We start from the raw sequence: 18,145 nt of genomic DNA, 5'->3' as shown, positions 1-18,145 counted from the left end.
TATGAACAAAGAATACTTTCTATGTTTAGTTTATCCTTTAGTACCACCCTTGCAGGTAGACGCTGCTCTTCCCAATTTACAGAGAATACTGAGGTTTAGAGGTCATAGACCAATATCACACAAAGAGAAAGGGGCAGGCTGTGGGTTGGGATTCAAGGTCCATGCTCATTTCATTACTCTCAGCTTATTCTAGTGAATTTGCTAGAATCTCGAAGTAGTTTCCAATGATTACTGCTATTCTCTGTCTGGCAGTCCATAGCATTTTTCAAGTCAAAAAACCCTGGAGAAAGTAAGCAATTTCCCCCTCTCTAGGTGCTTTGGATGTGACCGTGGTGGATCCAGAACGCATCCTTTCTGATCTGATAGCTTCCTCCTCGCCCTGGCCAAAGGGTCAATGTTTTTCCCAGGAGGCTGGGAGCCCCGCTCAGACGGTCCATTCCCCACCTCTTTCCGGAGGGAAGATGACCCTAAGGCGACCTGACGTTCCTTCCCAAGGGAGCTGCCGTTCCGAAGGCGGCCGCCAGGGGGTCCCCGCTCCGCTCGCGCCCTCGCAAGGGAGCCGCGCTCCGGGTGCCGGTGGGGGCTGCTCTGGAGCGGCGGCGGCGGCGGCAGCTGGAGCCGGGTGCTCGCTCGCCCGCGCGCTTGCTGAGACCGCGCGCGCTGGCCTGGGAGCCCCGCACTGGATCCGCGAGCGTCGCCCCTCCTGCCCCGAGCTCACCGTCTTCCTCTCGCGCCGCCAGCAGCTGCCCCGGCGCGGGCAGCCGACAGGGCCCCGGGGCTGAAGGTAAAACCCCACGGTGAGTGAGAACTCGCTCCGAGCGCGGGGAGGTGGCGCAGCTCGCAGCCGCTCGCGCCGGGTCGCGCCCGGGCGGTTTAGAGGTGCGGGGCACACCTGGGGCGAGTGCAACAGGAGGGCGGGAGGCGGCGGACCCTGTTTCCCCGCCCGCCCTCCGCCTGCTTCCGGGACTGGAATCGGCCTCAGACCCCTGCCCGCGTCTTGGCTTCTGGCAGCCTCCTCCCGCTCCCTTCCCGGGTTGGAACGAGAGTCCTCCCGGGCTCCGGGGCCTTGAATGTTAAAGGTCTATCAGTGAAATCGTTCTTCTCTTGGGGAGGAGGGGGCGGTACGACTCTGTCCCCGAATCCATCCCGGATCGCAGATGATTGCAGAGTGCATGCTGGACTGTGGGTGGCGGGAAGACAAACTTTTACCAAAGTGCGCCCGGGCAGGGGGACCACGTTTAGGGCGTCTTGGTATTGAAGGCGGAGGCTCGGCTCGGGACTGCTAAGGGGAACTCCGCTGCGTCGGCCGGGTCGCCCCGGGGACTGCTGCTGCTTCGCGGAGGGAGAGGGTGTGTAAAGGGCGTACAAATCCTTCGGAACCCCTGGGCCAACAACTGTCAAACATCTGGAATCCCAGCCCCTCCCTTTCCCTACACTCAGGAAGGTGAAAACCCTTTCAACTTTCCTGATTGCTCCTCCCTGCCTTTGGACCGCTCTGGAAGGGTACAGGGCCGACCCCCGGGGCCTGGCAAGTAAGTACCAAACCGACACCCCAGACTTCTCAAGATCCCCCCTTACCCACCTCCCTGACCCCTCCCAGACGACCGCCTCGCAGGGACCACGCGACAGAGCCGATGGAGATCCAGGCGAATGGCCTTTTGTTTCTCGGCGTTTCCCCTATTGTTCGCCTTTCTAACATCTGGCGGGGCTCTGGAGACAAGGAAGCCCCTCTCGTCCTCCTCCCCCGCCCCCCTACGCCAGCCTCCCGGCCAGCTTGCGCCCGGGAGCCCGCCTGGGGAAGGCGAGGAGCCCGACTCCTGTGGGGCCGCCCCTCCCGGGCCTTGCGGTGAGAGGGCGGAGGGAAAGTTGTGCCTTCCCCGCCTCCTCCGCTGCCTGTGGCCCCGGGCGCATTTCTCAGATCTTATCCCTAGCGCGCGGCGGAGCGCAGATCCAGAAGGTGCCGCTCGCGGGAGAGAGTGGAAGCGAGGTGCTGCCCCAATCCCGGGTGCCCCTTTCCTGTGAGTTCCAGTGGATTCCAATCTCCGCCTAAAGGCGTGTGGTTGGCCCGTTGCCAGGCGGTGGGACGGGATCTGGGCAAGTCTGATAGGCAAACAGTTAAGTCCAAGGCTCTGAGACTAAGGCTCTGAGTTTCCAAGCGCCGAAGGGCAGGCGAGTCTAAGCAGGGCGTGTGTGCAGTGCTGTGCTCAGTTGTGTCCGACTCTTTTGCGACCCCGTGGACTGTAGTCCGCCAGGCTCCTCTGTCCATGGACTTTCCCAGGCAAGAACACTGGAATGGGTTGACATTTCCTTCTTCAGAGGATCTTCCCCATCCATGTCGGGAAGGGTCCTCTTCTGTAACTCGGGTCTTCTGAGTCTCCTGCATTGCAGGCTGATTCTGTATCGCCGAGCCACTCACTAATGGAGATGTAGAAATAACCTAGGAAGCCTCGAGACTTTGCTTAGAAATAGGAGTGAAGTGGCTCCCTCCAGAATGAACTTGGGGTCCTGACTTCGCACAGCGCTCCAGTTTAAAGCCCGGGAACCCTCTCAACATTTGGTAAGAGCAGACATGGAGGACCCAGCACTGACTGTGTAGACGTTACCCAGTCCCTGCGAATCTGTGTCTGGGGACCGAATTCCCCTGTGAGCGCGCCGGTGAGGTTATAACGACCCTATTATTACTCTGCCTTTCCTATCAAGTTGTGTGCTTACACGTGGTGCTTATTCTTAGTGACCGAGGATTATTAAAGACCTAGGACGTACACCTGAAACTAATATAATATTGTAAATCAACTATGCCTCGGAGGATAGAGGGAATAGAATTTGGGCAAAAACGTAGTAGCCATTCTCAGAGGGCAGGGTCCCCAGATGATGCTCCCAGAGTTGCTTAGCTGGTGAGGGGAGACTGTCTATACACCTGTTGGAATGTATACCTGCACATAGCCTTACATATACTGGTGTTAGCTTTTTCTGTCTGACATACAGTCAGTGCCTGTCCCAGGAAGGCTCAGGGAGGCTCTTTTTTTTTTAATCCTTCACTTTTTGATCTGTGCCCCAAGCCAGGGGAGGGAGGAAGCTTCTGTATGAACACCTGTGACCTTGTGCCCACTGGAAGGTTTTAAGTAGACACTGTGCCTCTGCACAGCTACAGGAGTTTGCTTTACCAGAGTGGGAACTTTTGAGCTTCCATTTAATAAAGAAGAACAAAGGAGACCAAGTCAGCAGAGAGGACACACAGAACATATTCTCCAGTAATTTCTGGATGTTACCAGTGGGACCCGCAGAAGAAAGAAAGCAAAATGTTAGAAGCACCAGAAGGGACTTTACAAATACTGCATTATGAAAATGATCCCCAAGGAAGGATTCCTTTGAAATTTAGCAGCAGCAATACTGGAAAAGCAGGAAGCGCCTGAGTTGCTCGAGTGTCTAAAAGCATCATTAACAAAGTGAAAGGGCAATGTCTGTCCCAGTCTACTCCAGTAAAGAAAACAGGGTAATTATAGTGAGAGATAAGCTTGTATGACTTCTTTAATTTTAGAATTAGAAGAAGACCCTCCCCAGCATTGACAAAACAAAAAAATACAGAGGTAAAAATTAAAACAGAAGGAGGGGGGATATTATAAATAAGGCTCCAATTGCTTACATGGATTTCTGGAGATAGGATAACTAGGTCTAAGGGGTTAATGTACTTTTTTTTTTAATGACATTTAAGATTGCTATATTGTTCTGTAGGAAACTTGTGCCAGTTACCATTTCCCTATCAATACATAGGAGTTTTTTCTTCTGTACCCTGCACCCCACTGATACTCTACGTTATCACTTTTTTTTTTTAATCTCTACCAGACTGATGAGAGGGCAGTATCTTATTACCTTCTTTTACATTTCTCTAATCACAAATGAGAATAAACATTTTTCATATTGTCTGTTAGTATTTCTTGTGATTTTTCCAGTTTGTGTCCTTACCTATTTTTCAGTGAGAATATTCTCCTTTTTCTGACTAGTGGTGCTCTTAGTAAAAGCATCCCATTGTGACTTCTGCCCCTGCTGGTACAATCAGACAAGCTTTATTGACTAGAAGTGCTGATTTTCTTTCCTTCTGCATTATTGCAAACATTTGACAAGACTGCAACCATCAATTGCTAAAGTAACTGACATGGTCCCAGGAGAATCATTAAGGAGATCATGCAAAGGCATTATTAGAGAAATTCATGGAAAACATCAAATGTATACTTTCTGCTTTGTAGCTTGCATGTCCCAATTCCTTTATAGCTTGTAATGCTTTTTAAAAATTTACAACACTTACTGATGAGTTATTGTTACTCAATGGATGATATGAACTTGTTTTATTGTCTGATCCTTCTACTGGTAACCAGTATACTGTGATCCACAACTAGTTCTTGTTCTTTTAAACGTTTCTTCTAACTTTTGAACTGAGTTTTATTTTAATACTTTCTCAGTACAACTATGTTGGAGTTTAACTATTCAACTACAGATGAATCTTGAGTCTAAACCATTTAGCAGCATGCTATGAAAACAATAGCAAGTAAAGGCCTTCCAAGAGTTGAACTGGATACTCTCTGTGATGCATTTGGGTAGCCACAATCTCTCTGTTAATTCTTGCTTGAAGGTAGATGATTCTGAAATGGGGTAGAAGGGAGAGAGAAAGGTAGAGAAAATTCATTTCCACTGGAAGGTGAATTAATACAGATGAAGGACCATACAAGGAAATTTAAGTAAATAATTTGCATAATCTAGGTACAAAATAACTTTAAAAAAGATAAAGTATATTAAAATGTCGTGTATGAGTAAGATTAGTTTATTTAACAAGCAGAAAGTGGCCTTCTAGTTGGAAAGAATCCAGTGTGAAATTCTTTCATAGTCTGACCATAGGTATTTCATTTCAGGTACAAAACAAACCAAAAAAAAGACAGATATTAAACTTCTCTGCAGCATTTTCTATGCTTTTAAGTGTCAAAATCACTTGAACAATGCTCTTTGTATTAGAATCATAAGCTCTTAAAGGTTGAATGAGACTTTAATGGTCATCTCATTCAACCATCTAGTATCATTACGGATCTTCACTCTCTTACAGTAATAAAATACCAACCCGCAAACTTTCTATCATTTTAACCAAACCAAGCTGAGAAGCAAATGGGTCCAAAATTTCCATTTTCTTTTTTTTTAAGAGTAGGGAGACAGGAAAGGTTTTAACTCTATGGGATCTTGTACAGGCTCTTGTAATGTGCTGAACTTTCCTAGAATAAACAAGCTTGGCAGCAAGAGTTAAGTCATTGAGGTGTTAGATTTTGTAGTATTCTCTGAGCCATGTCCTCTGGCCATTGGTTTGAGGAGTTCAAAAGCAACAAAGCTAAGCAAGTACAAAAGAGCAAAAGGGAAGAGGAACAGAGAATAACAGATGGGAGGGCAAGTCCTCCTCTAAAACTGTCTTCAGGACTTCCTAACAAGACTCTTGATCACCCAGGGGGTGGTAGGCATCACCTTGTTTAGAGAGGTGAATGTGGCTGATGCTGCAAGGCCAAACTTCAGAAAAAAATGACCATTACCCAAATCACCAATAATCCAGTCGAGGGGAGCCATGGGACGGCACAACAAGCCTTAGAAAGAAGATGAAGGAGGACGAGAAGGAAAACAAGATTCTGGGAGAAACAGGATTTTAATTCTTAGAATACATCAATACCTTATCTCCTCCTGAGTAGTGCTGTGAGTTTCTGAAAGAAGTAGAAGCACCTTCTGATTTCCACTCGGACAATCTCCCAGGCACAGTGACTGTGTTTCTTATCTTTGAGGAACCTGTCTATCCTGTTGAAATATCTCCTCAGTTCTAGGTTGCTCGGCTGGAGGACTGGAGCTCCTGAGGGTCTCCTGAGAGTCTCCTCTCTGGCTGAGAGAGGCTCTTCCCTCTCTCTTGCATCTTCATTTTCCTCCTCCTCTTCTTCCAAGCATTGCTCCAGGTACTGCAGCTGGTGATCAAGTCCGATCTGGATTTGTCTCAGCTGTTTCCCTTCCCAAGTGGATTGGAAGGTGTCTTGAGTGAAGATGTGGAAGGCCTGTCTGGTCATTTCATAGAAGGCCTCCTTGATGTTCCTCATCAGAGGCTGGGTGTATGAGAGGATCTCTTGGGGCAACTCAAAAGCTTTTCTTTCTTGTAGACACTCTATAGGAAATGAATTGCTCATCCTGCTCAGAAGTCGCAGATTCTGCCAGGTGACTCTCCTCAGGTGAACATTCAGCGAGTTACAGTCCAGAGAGAGGATGCCAGTGATGAACAGACCCATGAGGCACGCCAGCCTCACATACTTTCGAATCCCATCAGGCTTGGTGATCATTTTTTCCCTCTCACCCATGGAGGTGAAAAATCCACAAGACTCAGAGGTTGACAATGAGGTTTTAGGTCTGAAGTATTCCTTCGTGTGCCTTTTATACACCTGGGTATCTTCGGTGGGGAGGAGTTTTTGCATTAATCATTTTATGATACTCAGCGTTTCAGCTTCTTTGCCTGTGAGGCTTTTTAGATTTGGGGTGACTACGCTGACTTTGGAAGTGCTGTCTTTTTTTTTTTTTTTTTTGAGAAAAGTGAGCAGAGCATTATGATTGTGTTATCATCGATGGCTGGATGACCCATCCCAGTATGATACAATCCTCAGCACGAGACAGATGCAGACTGTTTCAGAAAGCCCCGAAAGCTATGATTCTATACACTTGCTCACCCAATGCTGTTACATAAGAGAGAGTGATCCTCTAAGAAAATATTTTTTTTGTACCTGGCCCTATAACCAAACCTCTTTTCTCACGGAGTTAATCGTAGACGTTGACCAAATGACTGTGATTATTTGATTGCAAGGCCACTAGAACATAACATGGTTGAGGGTTTTTTCCAGTCTTGTTAAACTTCTATATTTGGATATTTTCTCTTTTATTTGAGTTTTTTGTGTCTCAAGAAAGATGAAAAACAGTGTGGATCACTGAGCATGGCACTTATCGCATAGAAGACTAGACCAGCTTAGTTTTGTATTGCCACTAGAAAATGTTGGAACTCTCCAACTATCCTTTCCTGTAGTGAAACCTGAACCAGCACTTACCATCCCCACCTAGCATTTTGTATGCCTCTGATCTCTTTCTTAGAAATCCTCCAGGGGCTTGTATACTGGGGAATATTTTTCTGCCTCATTAACTTCTCTCTTATAGTACCTAAACTTTTAGATGTGGTTTAGCAGTATTTTAAAACTTTAGTTTAATTTTCTTTCTTGCTGAGAAGCTCTGTGTGCTGTAAAGATTTTTTGTTCTTATTTGTTTTTGAGGAGGTATGTGAGTAGGTGATCACCCACTTTAGCCAAACTAATTCACACCTGGACCAATATTCCTGGGGTAATGATGGCTGTCCACCATGTATGATTTTCCCTTTCTTTGACCAGGTAAGCTTCTTCTGGTATGGTCAAAGAAAATGGATTTTTTTCCTCTAGGACCCTGAAATGGGATGCCATTAAAGAAGGCTAGTTTTAATTATCACCTTAAAAAAATGCATTAATTTTTAATAAAGTCATTTTAAAATGGTGAGCAACCACAGTTCCTCAAGCATGGCAGCCTTTGACTGGAAATTTGGCTTAAAATGTTCATGTCTAAATTAATTGGCTGCACCAAGGACTAAATTGTAGACAAGTGAAATTTGTTAAAATCCTGGCTTTTTGGACTGATTTATTTTGAGAAGAAAACCTACTATATATGTTACTTTATATGCTCTCTCTGTATAAACTCTGATTTTGCAGAGATATTTTGTGGGATGACTAACTTAGAAAAATAATCGGGAAAATGAGACCTTTTATATAGGATTATAAACTGACACAGACTTCTTGGAGAGCAAAATGGATATATATCAAAAGCCTTAAAAATGTAGATGATCTTTGACTCAGAATTCTCCCTCTAGGAGTTTGTCTCTAAGAAATAATGATGGATGTCTCTAAGGACTTACCTGTCAGGAAGTTCATCACATCAAAAAACTGAAAACAATTAAAATGTTCAGCAGTAGGTACTTGGTTAAGTAAATCATCAGTAGAAAATGTCTGTGCAAGCAGTCAAAATTATGCTGTGGGCTTATACTTGGTTACTTGGATGGGCAAGCTTTGCAACTTAAAAGCAAGTTTACATGGTAGTATATAGAGTCTGTTAAATATAAACACATGTATTTATGTACAGAAAAAAAAATCTAGATATATGTATGCTACAAACATTAAGAAAAGTAAGAAGTATGAACTATGCATTTATAAACTCTGTGTGTATGTATGCATAACAACAAATATATGTTTATAAAATGCCAATGTCTTTTGAAGGCCAGACCTCCTCCCATTCCTCACACTACTTCTTATTCCTAAAGCTGTTTGAATTGTCTCAGTCAGAACTGCTTGTTCCTCTTTGGGGCTTTTACAGTGCTTTGTCCTCCTTAATTTTGGCTTTTTAAAGTAAATAATTGTATGCGTGCTGAACTCCCAATTTTGTGTCCCTCTGGCTCTACTCACTCAGGGAACTTAGCATAGTTCCTGCTGCTTTGAGACAGTTTCATTGTACTAACCAAGCTAAGAGTTTGTTCAGTTGAACTTCTGTGCTAGTAGGTTCTGCCAGTGGGTGATGGAGATGGCTGGCAATTTGGCTATTGTCCACCACCTTGAAGGTCCCTGTATTTTCTGTCAGGGACAGTTTTGTCATCTTATCCCCCTTAACTCAAATTTCTTCCCTTTATTGTCATTCCACATTTTATCCTCATTTATTCAAAACCGTATTTTTAGTGTCTGCTGCATGCCAGTCACTGGGCTAGCTCTTGAAGAAGGATGGGTAAGATAAGTCCATGATCTCAAGGAGTCCGTGGCTGAAGAAGCAAGCATGTTCTGAGTCTTTTGGGTGCAGGAAGTCTTTATTATAGCATGCTCCTCATTCCTCATGTGCTGATGATGTTGACAGTATTCACGACAAGAAAGGAAAGATGATTGACATGCATGTCGTCTACCTCTTCCACCATTAGAATTGCCTGATTTAACAAATAAAAGTACAGAAGACCCATGCAATATTTGGGATGTACCTGTACTAAAAATCCTTCATTATTTATCTAAAATTTAAATTTAACTGGGTGTCCTATATTTTATCTGGCAAGCCTATATTCCATGCCAGCCCCACTGACCTCTTAGAGCAGAAGTAAAGTGAAGTGGCTCAGTCATGTCCAACTCTTTGCGACCGCATGGGCTGTAGCCTGCCAGGCTCCTCTGTCCATAGGATTTTCCAGGCAAGAATACTGGAGTGGGTTGCCATTTCCTTCTTCAGGGAATCTTCCTGACCCAGGGATTGAACCAGGGTCTCCCATGCTGCAGGCAATCTCTTTACCATCTAAGCCACCAGAGAAGCCCAACTCAGTCACGAAGGCCTCTGCAGGAAACTTTTCCTCTGCTAGCTGTCCACCTCATGCACAGGGGCATTCGATTGTGTTTCTCTGCACTGGTTTTACTTGTGCACCCCTCCCTGACACCTGTGCACACTCTGAAGAGGGTACCTGCCGTACAAAGACAAAATAGTACACACACACACAGTCACACATACTTGTCATGATCAGAAGCATTATTGGAAGATCAGTGTTGGTCATGCCTCTCTTCTGTAAAAGCAATGCCATCTGACTCCATCTCAAAATACAAAGAGAAAGTCAGAAAGAACGATGGTGTAAGGAAATGTTTTTATTCCATGATTTGTGAGCCACAACTGCCCAGTCTGTCACTGTGGGCTACATGTTCGCATGCTAACATTGTTCCATAGGGCTTCCTAGTTTGGAGCTAGTGGTAAAGAACCCACCTGCCAAAGCAGAAGATGTAAGAAATGCACATTTGATTCCTGGGTGGGGAAGATCCCCTGGAGGAGGGCATGGCAACCCACTCCAGTGCTTGGTTGGAGAATCTCATGGACAGAGGAGCCTGGTGGACTGCACTCCATGGGGTCTCAAAGAGTTGGACAGATCTGAAGTGACTTAGCACGCATCATTCCATGATCTCTGCTCTCATTTCTCTAGATCGGGGGAAAGGTGATTATCAGGGCGGTCCTGTTTTCAGTGGAACTGGGTGAATTTGACATGGGGATGACATGGTTACTGGTAGTGGGTGAGACACAATTTGACAAAGTGAAGATGAGACACCTCGGTCTAGACGAGATAGCCATGACTCACTCACGGGCATTTAGCATCGTACGGTAAGATTGATAGCGCTCCAGGAAAAGGCAAGTTTTGAACCAGAGTGAGCCTAACATGTTGATCATACACGTTACGTTACTCAGTGCGTGTAAGTTTGTCATTGCGTTTGTGGGGTCACTAGGTGATTGAGCCCAGTAGGGAGCTCGAAGATGGGAAGCCTTGTTGTATCCATGCCTAGCACTGCTTTCCACGTGGCGTGCAGACCATGGCTACCACAAAGTCATGTAGAACTGTTTTAGCCCAGACCAACCCTGACGCTGTGACGACTTGGTGTTTCCCCCATCTCCACTGCCTCCCGCGCGGGGGGCCGCCTCTTGCCTGGTCCTTTCTTCCTTGTTCTTCTCTTGATGATGTACCTGATATAGAAACTTACAGTGACTCCACAAGTAATAGGTGGATGTGCTCATATGGTAAACATTTAAACACTTCAGATAAAGTGAAAGCTGGCTTGCCAGCTCCACTCCCCATCGTGTCTCTCTCCCCTGCAGCAACCACAGTTATCAGTGTGGTAGATCCTTGCTTGATATCTTGTCTCCCCACCAAACACTAAGTTCTGTGAGCACACGTCCAACAGCTGGCTTGTCCACGGCTTTCTTGAATGCCTGCAGGGCCCACAGACACGCAGAGACACCTGGACCACTTCCTTGCAGATCTATAGCATGGGAGTAGGGAGACTTGCACTTGTGTTTTGAAAATTACCAGAACAGGATTATAAAGATTGTGATATGCCTTGAAATTTAAGCCTGGAACTTGTATCTCTGTGACTGTATATTTGATATCATTTGGATATGATATGAGTTTTAAAATCTGTGTTATTATAAATCCTTAGTGAATATGAAGCTCAGGGTAAAATGGCTCACCAGACCTGGATCAGACAGGCTCGGTGCCTTTCGCAGCACCCTGCCCATACTAAGTACTCAGTAATTATTTGTTGGATGACCGAGGGAAGATAATGAAGCCGTGTCTCTCAGTGACAGGGAAGTTATTTGTTGGTTTTAGTTCTGGTGTAGAGACATGGAGCGGGCAAAGTCAGGTGCTGGGGAGTTTTGAGAAGTTCACAGAATGGTAGATGGCAGCCGAAGCATTCATTCAGCATCCCCTCCTTCCATTGCTTTGTCTTTGGGATTCCCCAGGGCTGGTTAGGTCATGAACACCAACATACCTCCATGCAGGTAGTATCACATAGTTCTGTGTTATTTGGTTGACTCATACATCTTTGCCTCCAGGCAAGACATATCTCTTACTCAGTTTTGTATGCATAGTACTTCTTCAATAAAGACATCGATGTTTGTTGAATAGAAGCCTGCCAGGTGATATTTTTATGCTTCTTAAGTTTGGGTGTTAATTTGTGCTGAAGAAACTGCTAAGTGGTTCCAAAATCAGGACTTCCCCCTCCCCTGCATGTTGTCACATCTCTGTATCATGTGCGGTACATCACCCTTAGGGAGGCTGAGCAGACGGACTTCCCGCTGTCTCTTTTTCACAGCCCAGCTTCAAATGATGCATAGAGTAACTTCCTCCACAGGGCTACTTGGAGCTTTTAGAAAAGGATCCCTGATGAAAAGAGACTTCATCTGGTGAAATAAGTATGTACATAAATAAATATGCACCATTGGTAAAACCTACCCAGTTTGGGGTTCATCAGAACAGCTTCCATCCGAATCCTTGTTCTACTCTTGTTGCTCTTGGTTCATTTTAACACTAATGGGGCTTTCACTTTTGAGATGGTGGTAAGCATTTCAGATGAGAAGAGGTAACCTCCCAGAATAACCCTCTCTTTTACCCACTGAATAGATGTGGATTTCACCCCAGACCATAGCCAAATATGCCTGTAGTTTGGAAAATCAGCGAGAGTGGAGTGAGAGATAGACAGAGATGTCCTTTTGTCTTGGATAAAAATTTTGAAAGGAATTGCCATGGCAGAGAGAAGGGTAGTATCTTTTTAAAATTCCTGTCAGCTTGCATGTGGTCATAAGATTTCCTAACATTTATAAAGAACAAAGAAAGGCATTATTATGGAAAAATTTAAGTGGACTTTTCTTTGACAGAAAATTCACATGCTCCAAATTTTAGGCTTTTTTTTTTTTTTTCAGTATCTGAGCAATGCCTGGTTTTGGGGATGTTGTCTAGAATAATCTAGTAGAGCCATGGGATGCCATGCTGAGGGGGCTCTTTTCTTCCTGACAACTCTCCTGCCTCTAGCTAACCTGTGAAGTACAGACTCTAAATCCTAGAATTTAGGGTTGGAAGGGCACTGAGAGACAGACTTGGGGTTAGAGGGATAAAGTGACTTGCCCAAGGTCACAGTGGTACTTGGGGGTAGAGTCAGAGAGGGCAGTTAATTCATTTAAGCCTAAAATCAAAGCCTCTCCTTCCTCTTTTTCCTCCTTTGTGATCTTCCAGCATATGCCCCTCATGAAACAAGCCAGATATGTATCCGTGAGTTCTTGGCAGATGTCAATGGGACTGAAAGTTGGCTTGGTTATTTCACTTCTGCCAGTTGGGGCTACAAGTGTTGGAGAATGTAGTATTGATAGTTTCCCAGGACTGCGGTAGTAAATTTCCATGAACAATGTGGCTTACAACAATATAAATTTATTCCTTAATAGTTCTGGAGTCTAGAAGTCCAAAATGAAAATGTCATTAGGGCCGTGTTCCCACCAAACCTTCAAGGGAAGACTCTTGCCTCTTCTCGCTTCTGGTTAGTGCTGGAAATCCTCGGTGTTCCTTGCCTTGTAGACATATCATTCCAGTCCCTGCTTCCATAGTCAGATGAAGTTGTCCATGTTTTCATGTGTCGTCATGTCTTCCAGACATTGCCTTTGGTATTCTTTGGTGACAATCTGCACAGTTACTAATTACAGTAAAGATACTGTTTACATAGTAGATACTAAGTACGAACTCTTTATGTAAATTATCTTTAATTCTCATAGCCACTACACAATATATTAATGGATGTTATTCAGTTTGGTTGAGTTGCTCAGTTGTGTCTGACTCTGCAACCCCATGGACTGCAGCATGCCAGGCCTCCTTGTCCCTCACCAACTCCCAGAGCTTGCTCAAACTCATGTGCATCAAGTCAGTGATGCCGTCCAACCATCTCATCCTCTGTTGTCACCTTCTCTTCCTGCCTTCAATCTTTCCCAGCATCAGGGTCTTTTGCAGTGAGTCAGTTCTTTGCATCAGGTGGCCAAAGTATGGGAGTTTCAGCTTCAACATCAGTCCTTCCAATGAACACCCAGGACTGAGCTCCTTTAGGATGGATTGGTTGGATCTCCTTGCAGTCCACCAGACTCTCCAGAGTCTTCTCCAACACCAAAGTTCAAAAGCATCAATTCTTTGGTTCTTGGCTTTCCTTGTGGCTCAACTCTTACATCCATACATGACCACTGGAAAAACCATAGCTTTGACTATATGTACCTTTGTTGGCAAAGTAATGTCTCTGCTTTCTAATATGCTGTCTAGGTTGGTCATAGTTAATAGATGTTATTACCCTCAGTTTAAAGAGAAGGAAATGGAAACTTGGAAGTATTAGGTAACTTGCCTGATAACACGTATCTGGAAATCCACAGAATTAGGTTTCAAACCCAGGTCTATCTGAGCCCAAGTTGTATATTTGCAAGATGTAGGGGTTCTAAAGGTTTGGTATAAAATCCACTGTGTGTGTATTTCATTCCCAAAAGGATCTGAAGAAGCTTATAAGTATATTTATGGGTTTCTCAGGTAACTCAGTGGTAAAGAATCTGCCTGCCAGTGCAGGAGATGTGTGTTCTGTCCCTGGGTTGGGAAGATCCCCTGGAGGAGGAGATGGCAACCTGCTCCAGTTTTCTTGCCTGGGAAATCCCATGGACACGGGAGCCTGGCATGCTACGGTCCATGGGGTCACAAAAGAGTCAGATGCAGCTGAGCCACTGAGCATACACACATACATATATATAACACAGGAGAATAAAAACAGTTCAAGAAATTAGAGTTGAGAGAAAACAAGAGCAAGAAAACAAGATGAAGACAGGTGCAGTCTGAACATAAGTGTGCTTGTCATAATGTCTAGTGTCGTTGTGGAAGAAAGATTGCAAATCTGTCTCTAGGCTTTCTAGAAGCAAGGCGGAACTATGCCTTGCTTCCCGAGTATCTCAGATGGTAAAGCATCTGCCTGCAATGCAGGAGACCCGAGTTTGAACCCTGGGTCAGGAAGATCCCCTGGAGAAGGAAATGACAACCCACTCCAGTATTCTTGCCTGGAGAATTTCTCGGACAGAGGAGTCTGGCAGGCTACAGTCAGTGAGGTTGCAAACAGTCAGACACGACTCAGTGACTAATACACACACACAGTAACCACGGTATCCAAGAGATAAAACAAACTAGCAGCAAAGCTGAATCCTCAGTAGAGGCAAAGCTCTTCTTTTTTTTTTTGTATATGGCCATATCACATGGCATGGGGGATCTTAGTTCCCTGACTAGGGATCAAACCCAGATCCCCTGCATTGGGAGCTCATAATCTTAACCACTAGACTACCACGGAAGTCCCAAAGCAAAGCTCTTCTTGGTGCTGAGTCCTGGGGGAAGTTTTTCCTGCAGTCTTTCTGAAAGAGAGTGCAGTAGGATTTTCAGGACAAAGACCCAGCAACTTCCTTACAGAAGTAACTGCCACCACCATCACCACCACATGTATTGCAAGGCTGAATTTTTTTTTCAAAAATTAATAATTAATTTTGGCTCTGCTGGGTCTTCGTTGCTGTGTGTGGGCTTTCTTTAGTTGCAGCGAGCCAGGGCTACTCTGTAGTTGCGGTACTCTGGTTTCTCCTTGTCATGGCTTCTCTTGAACTGGAGCACAGACTCAGTAGTTGTGATGCATGGGCTTAGTTGCCCCATGGCATGTCGAATCTTCCTGGACCAGGGATCTAACCCATGTCCCCTGCATTGTCAGGTGGATTCTTAGCCACTGGACCACCAGGGAAGTCCCAAGGCTGAATCTTGTAACCTCCCTCGGTGCAGGTGGATGTTACATGGCCAGTGCAAAGTTTCTTGAAGCTTTCTGCAGCAGCTTGTTGAGTTTTCTCCTGTCGAGCTGTGAGACGGGGTTCATGAGTTCTGGATTGGGATAGCCTTTCTTCACCAGGGCTCCAAGTGTGGAAAAGTGTAGTCACATATGTTGGCATTCCCAGGACACTCAGTGTAGAGAAACTGCCCAGACATTTCCAGAGTCCCTGCCCAGATCCATTTCTGTGTTTCCTATTATACGTACAGAGGAACTTTGGGGAAAACTGTCTGTAGGCATGACTCTCTTCCATTTAGCCAAAGCTGGGAATACAGACTATTTTGTCATATTGATCCAGTGCCATCAGCAAAAGTGAAGTGTGTGTTGGACTTCTATGAAGTTGTGGGCTTGCTTTGCCACACTCGTCTAAGGGTGATAGTTCTGGATGTGGGAACTCAAGCAGGCAGCCTGTGGTTTGACTCTGCATCAAGGGGACTTTTTTCTCTTCTGAGAAAGCTTTTTTGTAACTTGGAGAGCTTAAAATTCAAAGTGAAGATAGCCTTGTGCCCCAAATGTTGTAGATAATTAAATGTTAAGACATCCTCTTGGAACTATTAATTTTGTAAACTCAAACATTTTTTATATAAGAATAGAACCCATACATTTAAGGCCTCAATGCTAAAACTTTATATTTCCAGGAATAGTGCACTTAAAGGAGCAGAAATTGGCGTTACCCTATAACCTTCCCCACTGGTAGATGGCAGTGATACTCACTGCTAAATGTGATAACACTGTTTCTCATGGAAGATCCATTGGACAATGAGGGCTAAAATGATCTGTTCCCTATAATTTCATCCATCCATCCATTTATTCTTCTTTGAGGATATGATGCCTGAAACAAGATAGTGTAAAAGATAAAGAGGTGAAGATTTGTGTCTTCATACAGTGTCCAGATTTTCAGACAGTAAAGAAGACAATTTCAGTAAATCTTTTATCCAAATTTCTGTTGATGGGTGGGGCTGTGTTCCCTCCCTGTTGTTTGCCCTGAGGCCAAACTATGGTGGAGATAATGAAGATAATGGTGACCTCCTTCAAAAGGTCCCATGCACACACCCTGTACTTAGTGCCCCAACCCATGCCTCTGCCAGAGACTCTTGGATTAAAGATTTACTGAACATGGCCCTGCCCATCAGAACAAGACCCAGTTTCCCCTTCAGTCAGTCTCTCCCATCAGGAAGCTTCCATAACCATCAGAGGGCAGAGAGAATGAAAACCATAATCACAGAAAGCTAACCAAACTGATCGCATGGATCAGCCTTATCTAACTCAATGAAACTATGAGCCGTGCTGTGTAGGGCCACCCAAGATGGACAGGTCATGGTGGAGAGTTCTGACAAAATGTGGTCCACTGGAGAAGGGAATGGTAAACTGCTTCAGTATTCTTGCCTTGAGAACTCCATGAACACTAAGAAAAGGCAAAGAGACAGGACACTGAAAGATGAACTCCCCAGGTCAGTAGGTGCCCAATATGCTACTGGAGATCAGTGGAGAAATAACTCCAGAAAGAATGAAGAGATGGAGCCAAAGCAAAACCAACACCCAATTGTGGATGTGACTGGTAATGGAAGTAAACTCCAGTGCTGTAAAGAGCAATATTGCATAGGAACCTGGAATGTTAGGTCCATGAATCAAGGCAAATTAGAAGTGGACAACAGGAAATGGTAAGAGTAAACGTGAACATTTGAGGAAGCAAGGAACTAAAATGGACAGGAATGGGTGAATTTAACTCAGATGACCATCATATCTACTACTGTGGACAAGAATCCCTTAGAAGAAATGGAGTAGCCTTCATAGTCAGCAAGAGTTTGAAATGTAGTACTTGGATGCAGTCTCAAAAATGACAGAATGATCTCTGTTCATTTCCAAGGCAACCATTCAGTATCACAGTAATCCAAGTCTATGCCCCAACCAGTAATGCTGAAGAAGCTGAAGTTGAATGGTTCTATGAAGACAAGACCTTCTAGAACTAACACCCAAAAAAGTTGTCCGTTTCATTATAGAGGACTGGGATGCAAAAGTAGGAAGTCAAGAAACACCTGGAGTAACAGGCAAATTTGGCCTTCGAGTACAAAATGAAGCAGGTCAAAGTCTAACAGAGTTTTGCCAAGAGAACGCATTGGTTATAGCAAACACCCTCTTCCAGCAACACAAGAGAAGACTCTACACATGGACATCACCAGATGGTCCATACCAAAATCAGATTGATTATATTCTTTGCAGCCAGAGATGGAGAAGCTCTATACAGTCAGCAAAAACAAGACTGGGAGCTGACTGTGGCTCAGATCATGAATTCCTTATTGCCAAATTCAGACTTAAATTGAAGAAAGGGGAAAACGCTAGATCATTCAGGTATGACCTAAATCAAATCCCTTACGATTATACAGTGTAAGTGAGGAATAGATTCAAGGGATTAGATCTGATAGACAGAGTGCCTGAAGAACTATGGACAGAGGTTTGTGACTTTGTACAGGAGGCAGTGATCAAGAACATCCCCAAGAAAAAGAAATGCAAGAGGCAAAAAGGCAAACTGGTTTTCTGAGGAGGCCTTACCAATAGCTGAGAAAAGAAGAGAAGCAAAAGGCAAAGGAGAAAAGGAAAGATATACCCATCTGAATGCAGAGTTCCAAAGAATAGGTGAGATAAGAAAGCCTTCCTCAGTGATCAATGCAAAGAAATAGAGGAAAACAATAGAATGGGAAAGACTTGAGATCTCTTCAAGAAAATTAGAGATACCAAGGGAATATTTCATGCAAAGATGAGCACAATAAAGAACAGAAATGGTATGGACCTAACAGAAGCAGAAGATATTAAGAAGAGGTGGCAAGAATACACAGTAAAACTATACAAAAAAAGAACTTCATGACCTAGAT

At 44.6% G+C, this 18,145-nt stretch overlaps 2 protein-coding genes across 5 annotated transcripts in view; one reads left to right on the top strand and one right to left on the bottom strand.

The window, feature by feature from the left end:
- Positions 1-647: 647 nt before the first annotated feature.
- MOB3B (MOB kinase activator 3B) overlaps positions 648-18,145 on the top strand; it is a 219,852-nt gene continuing 202,354 nt past the window's right edge. The window contains exon 1 of one of the 4 annotated variants that reach the window (XM_004004422.6): positions 648-797. The gene's annotated coding sequence lies outside the window, so the exon portion shown is untranslated. Of the gene's footprint in view, positions 798-1,153; positions 1,533-1,916; positions 2,558-18,145 lie in introns of those variants that run through there. The other 3 variants (XM_042243507.2, XM_042243508.1, XM_060411025.1) reach the window with 3 other exon arrangements.
- On the bottom strand, positions 5,700-9,513 carry IFNK (interferon kappa). Its single transcript, XM_042243506.2, has one exon. It carries the CDS (start codon positions 6,477-6,479, stop codon positions 5,700-5,702), a length of 780 nt encoding a protein of 259 aa, XP_042099440.1. The 5' UTR covers positions 6,480-9,513.

The sequence above is a fragment of the Ovis aries genome, chromosome 2 (genome assembly GCF_016772045.2).
Source record: "Ovis aries strain OAR_USU_Benz2616 breed Rambouillet chromosome 2, ARS-UI_Ramb_v3.0, whole genome shotgun sequence".
NCBI classification, from domain to species: domain Eukaryota; kingdom Metazoa; phylum Chordata; class Mammalia; order Artiodactyla; family Bovidae; genus Ovis; species Ovis aries.
This window is presented reverse-complemented; position numbering and strand designations above follow the sequence as displayed.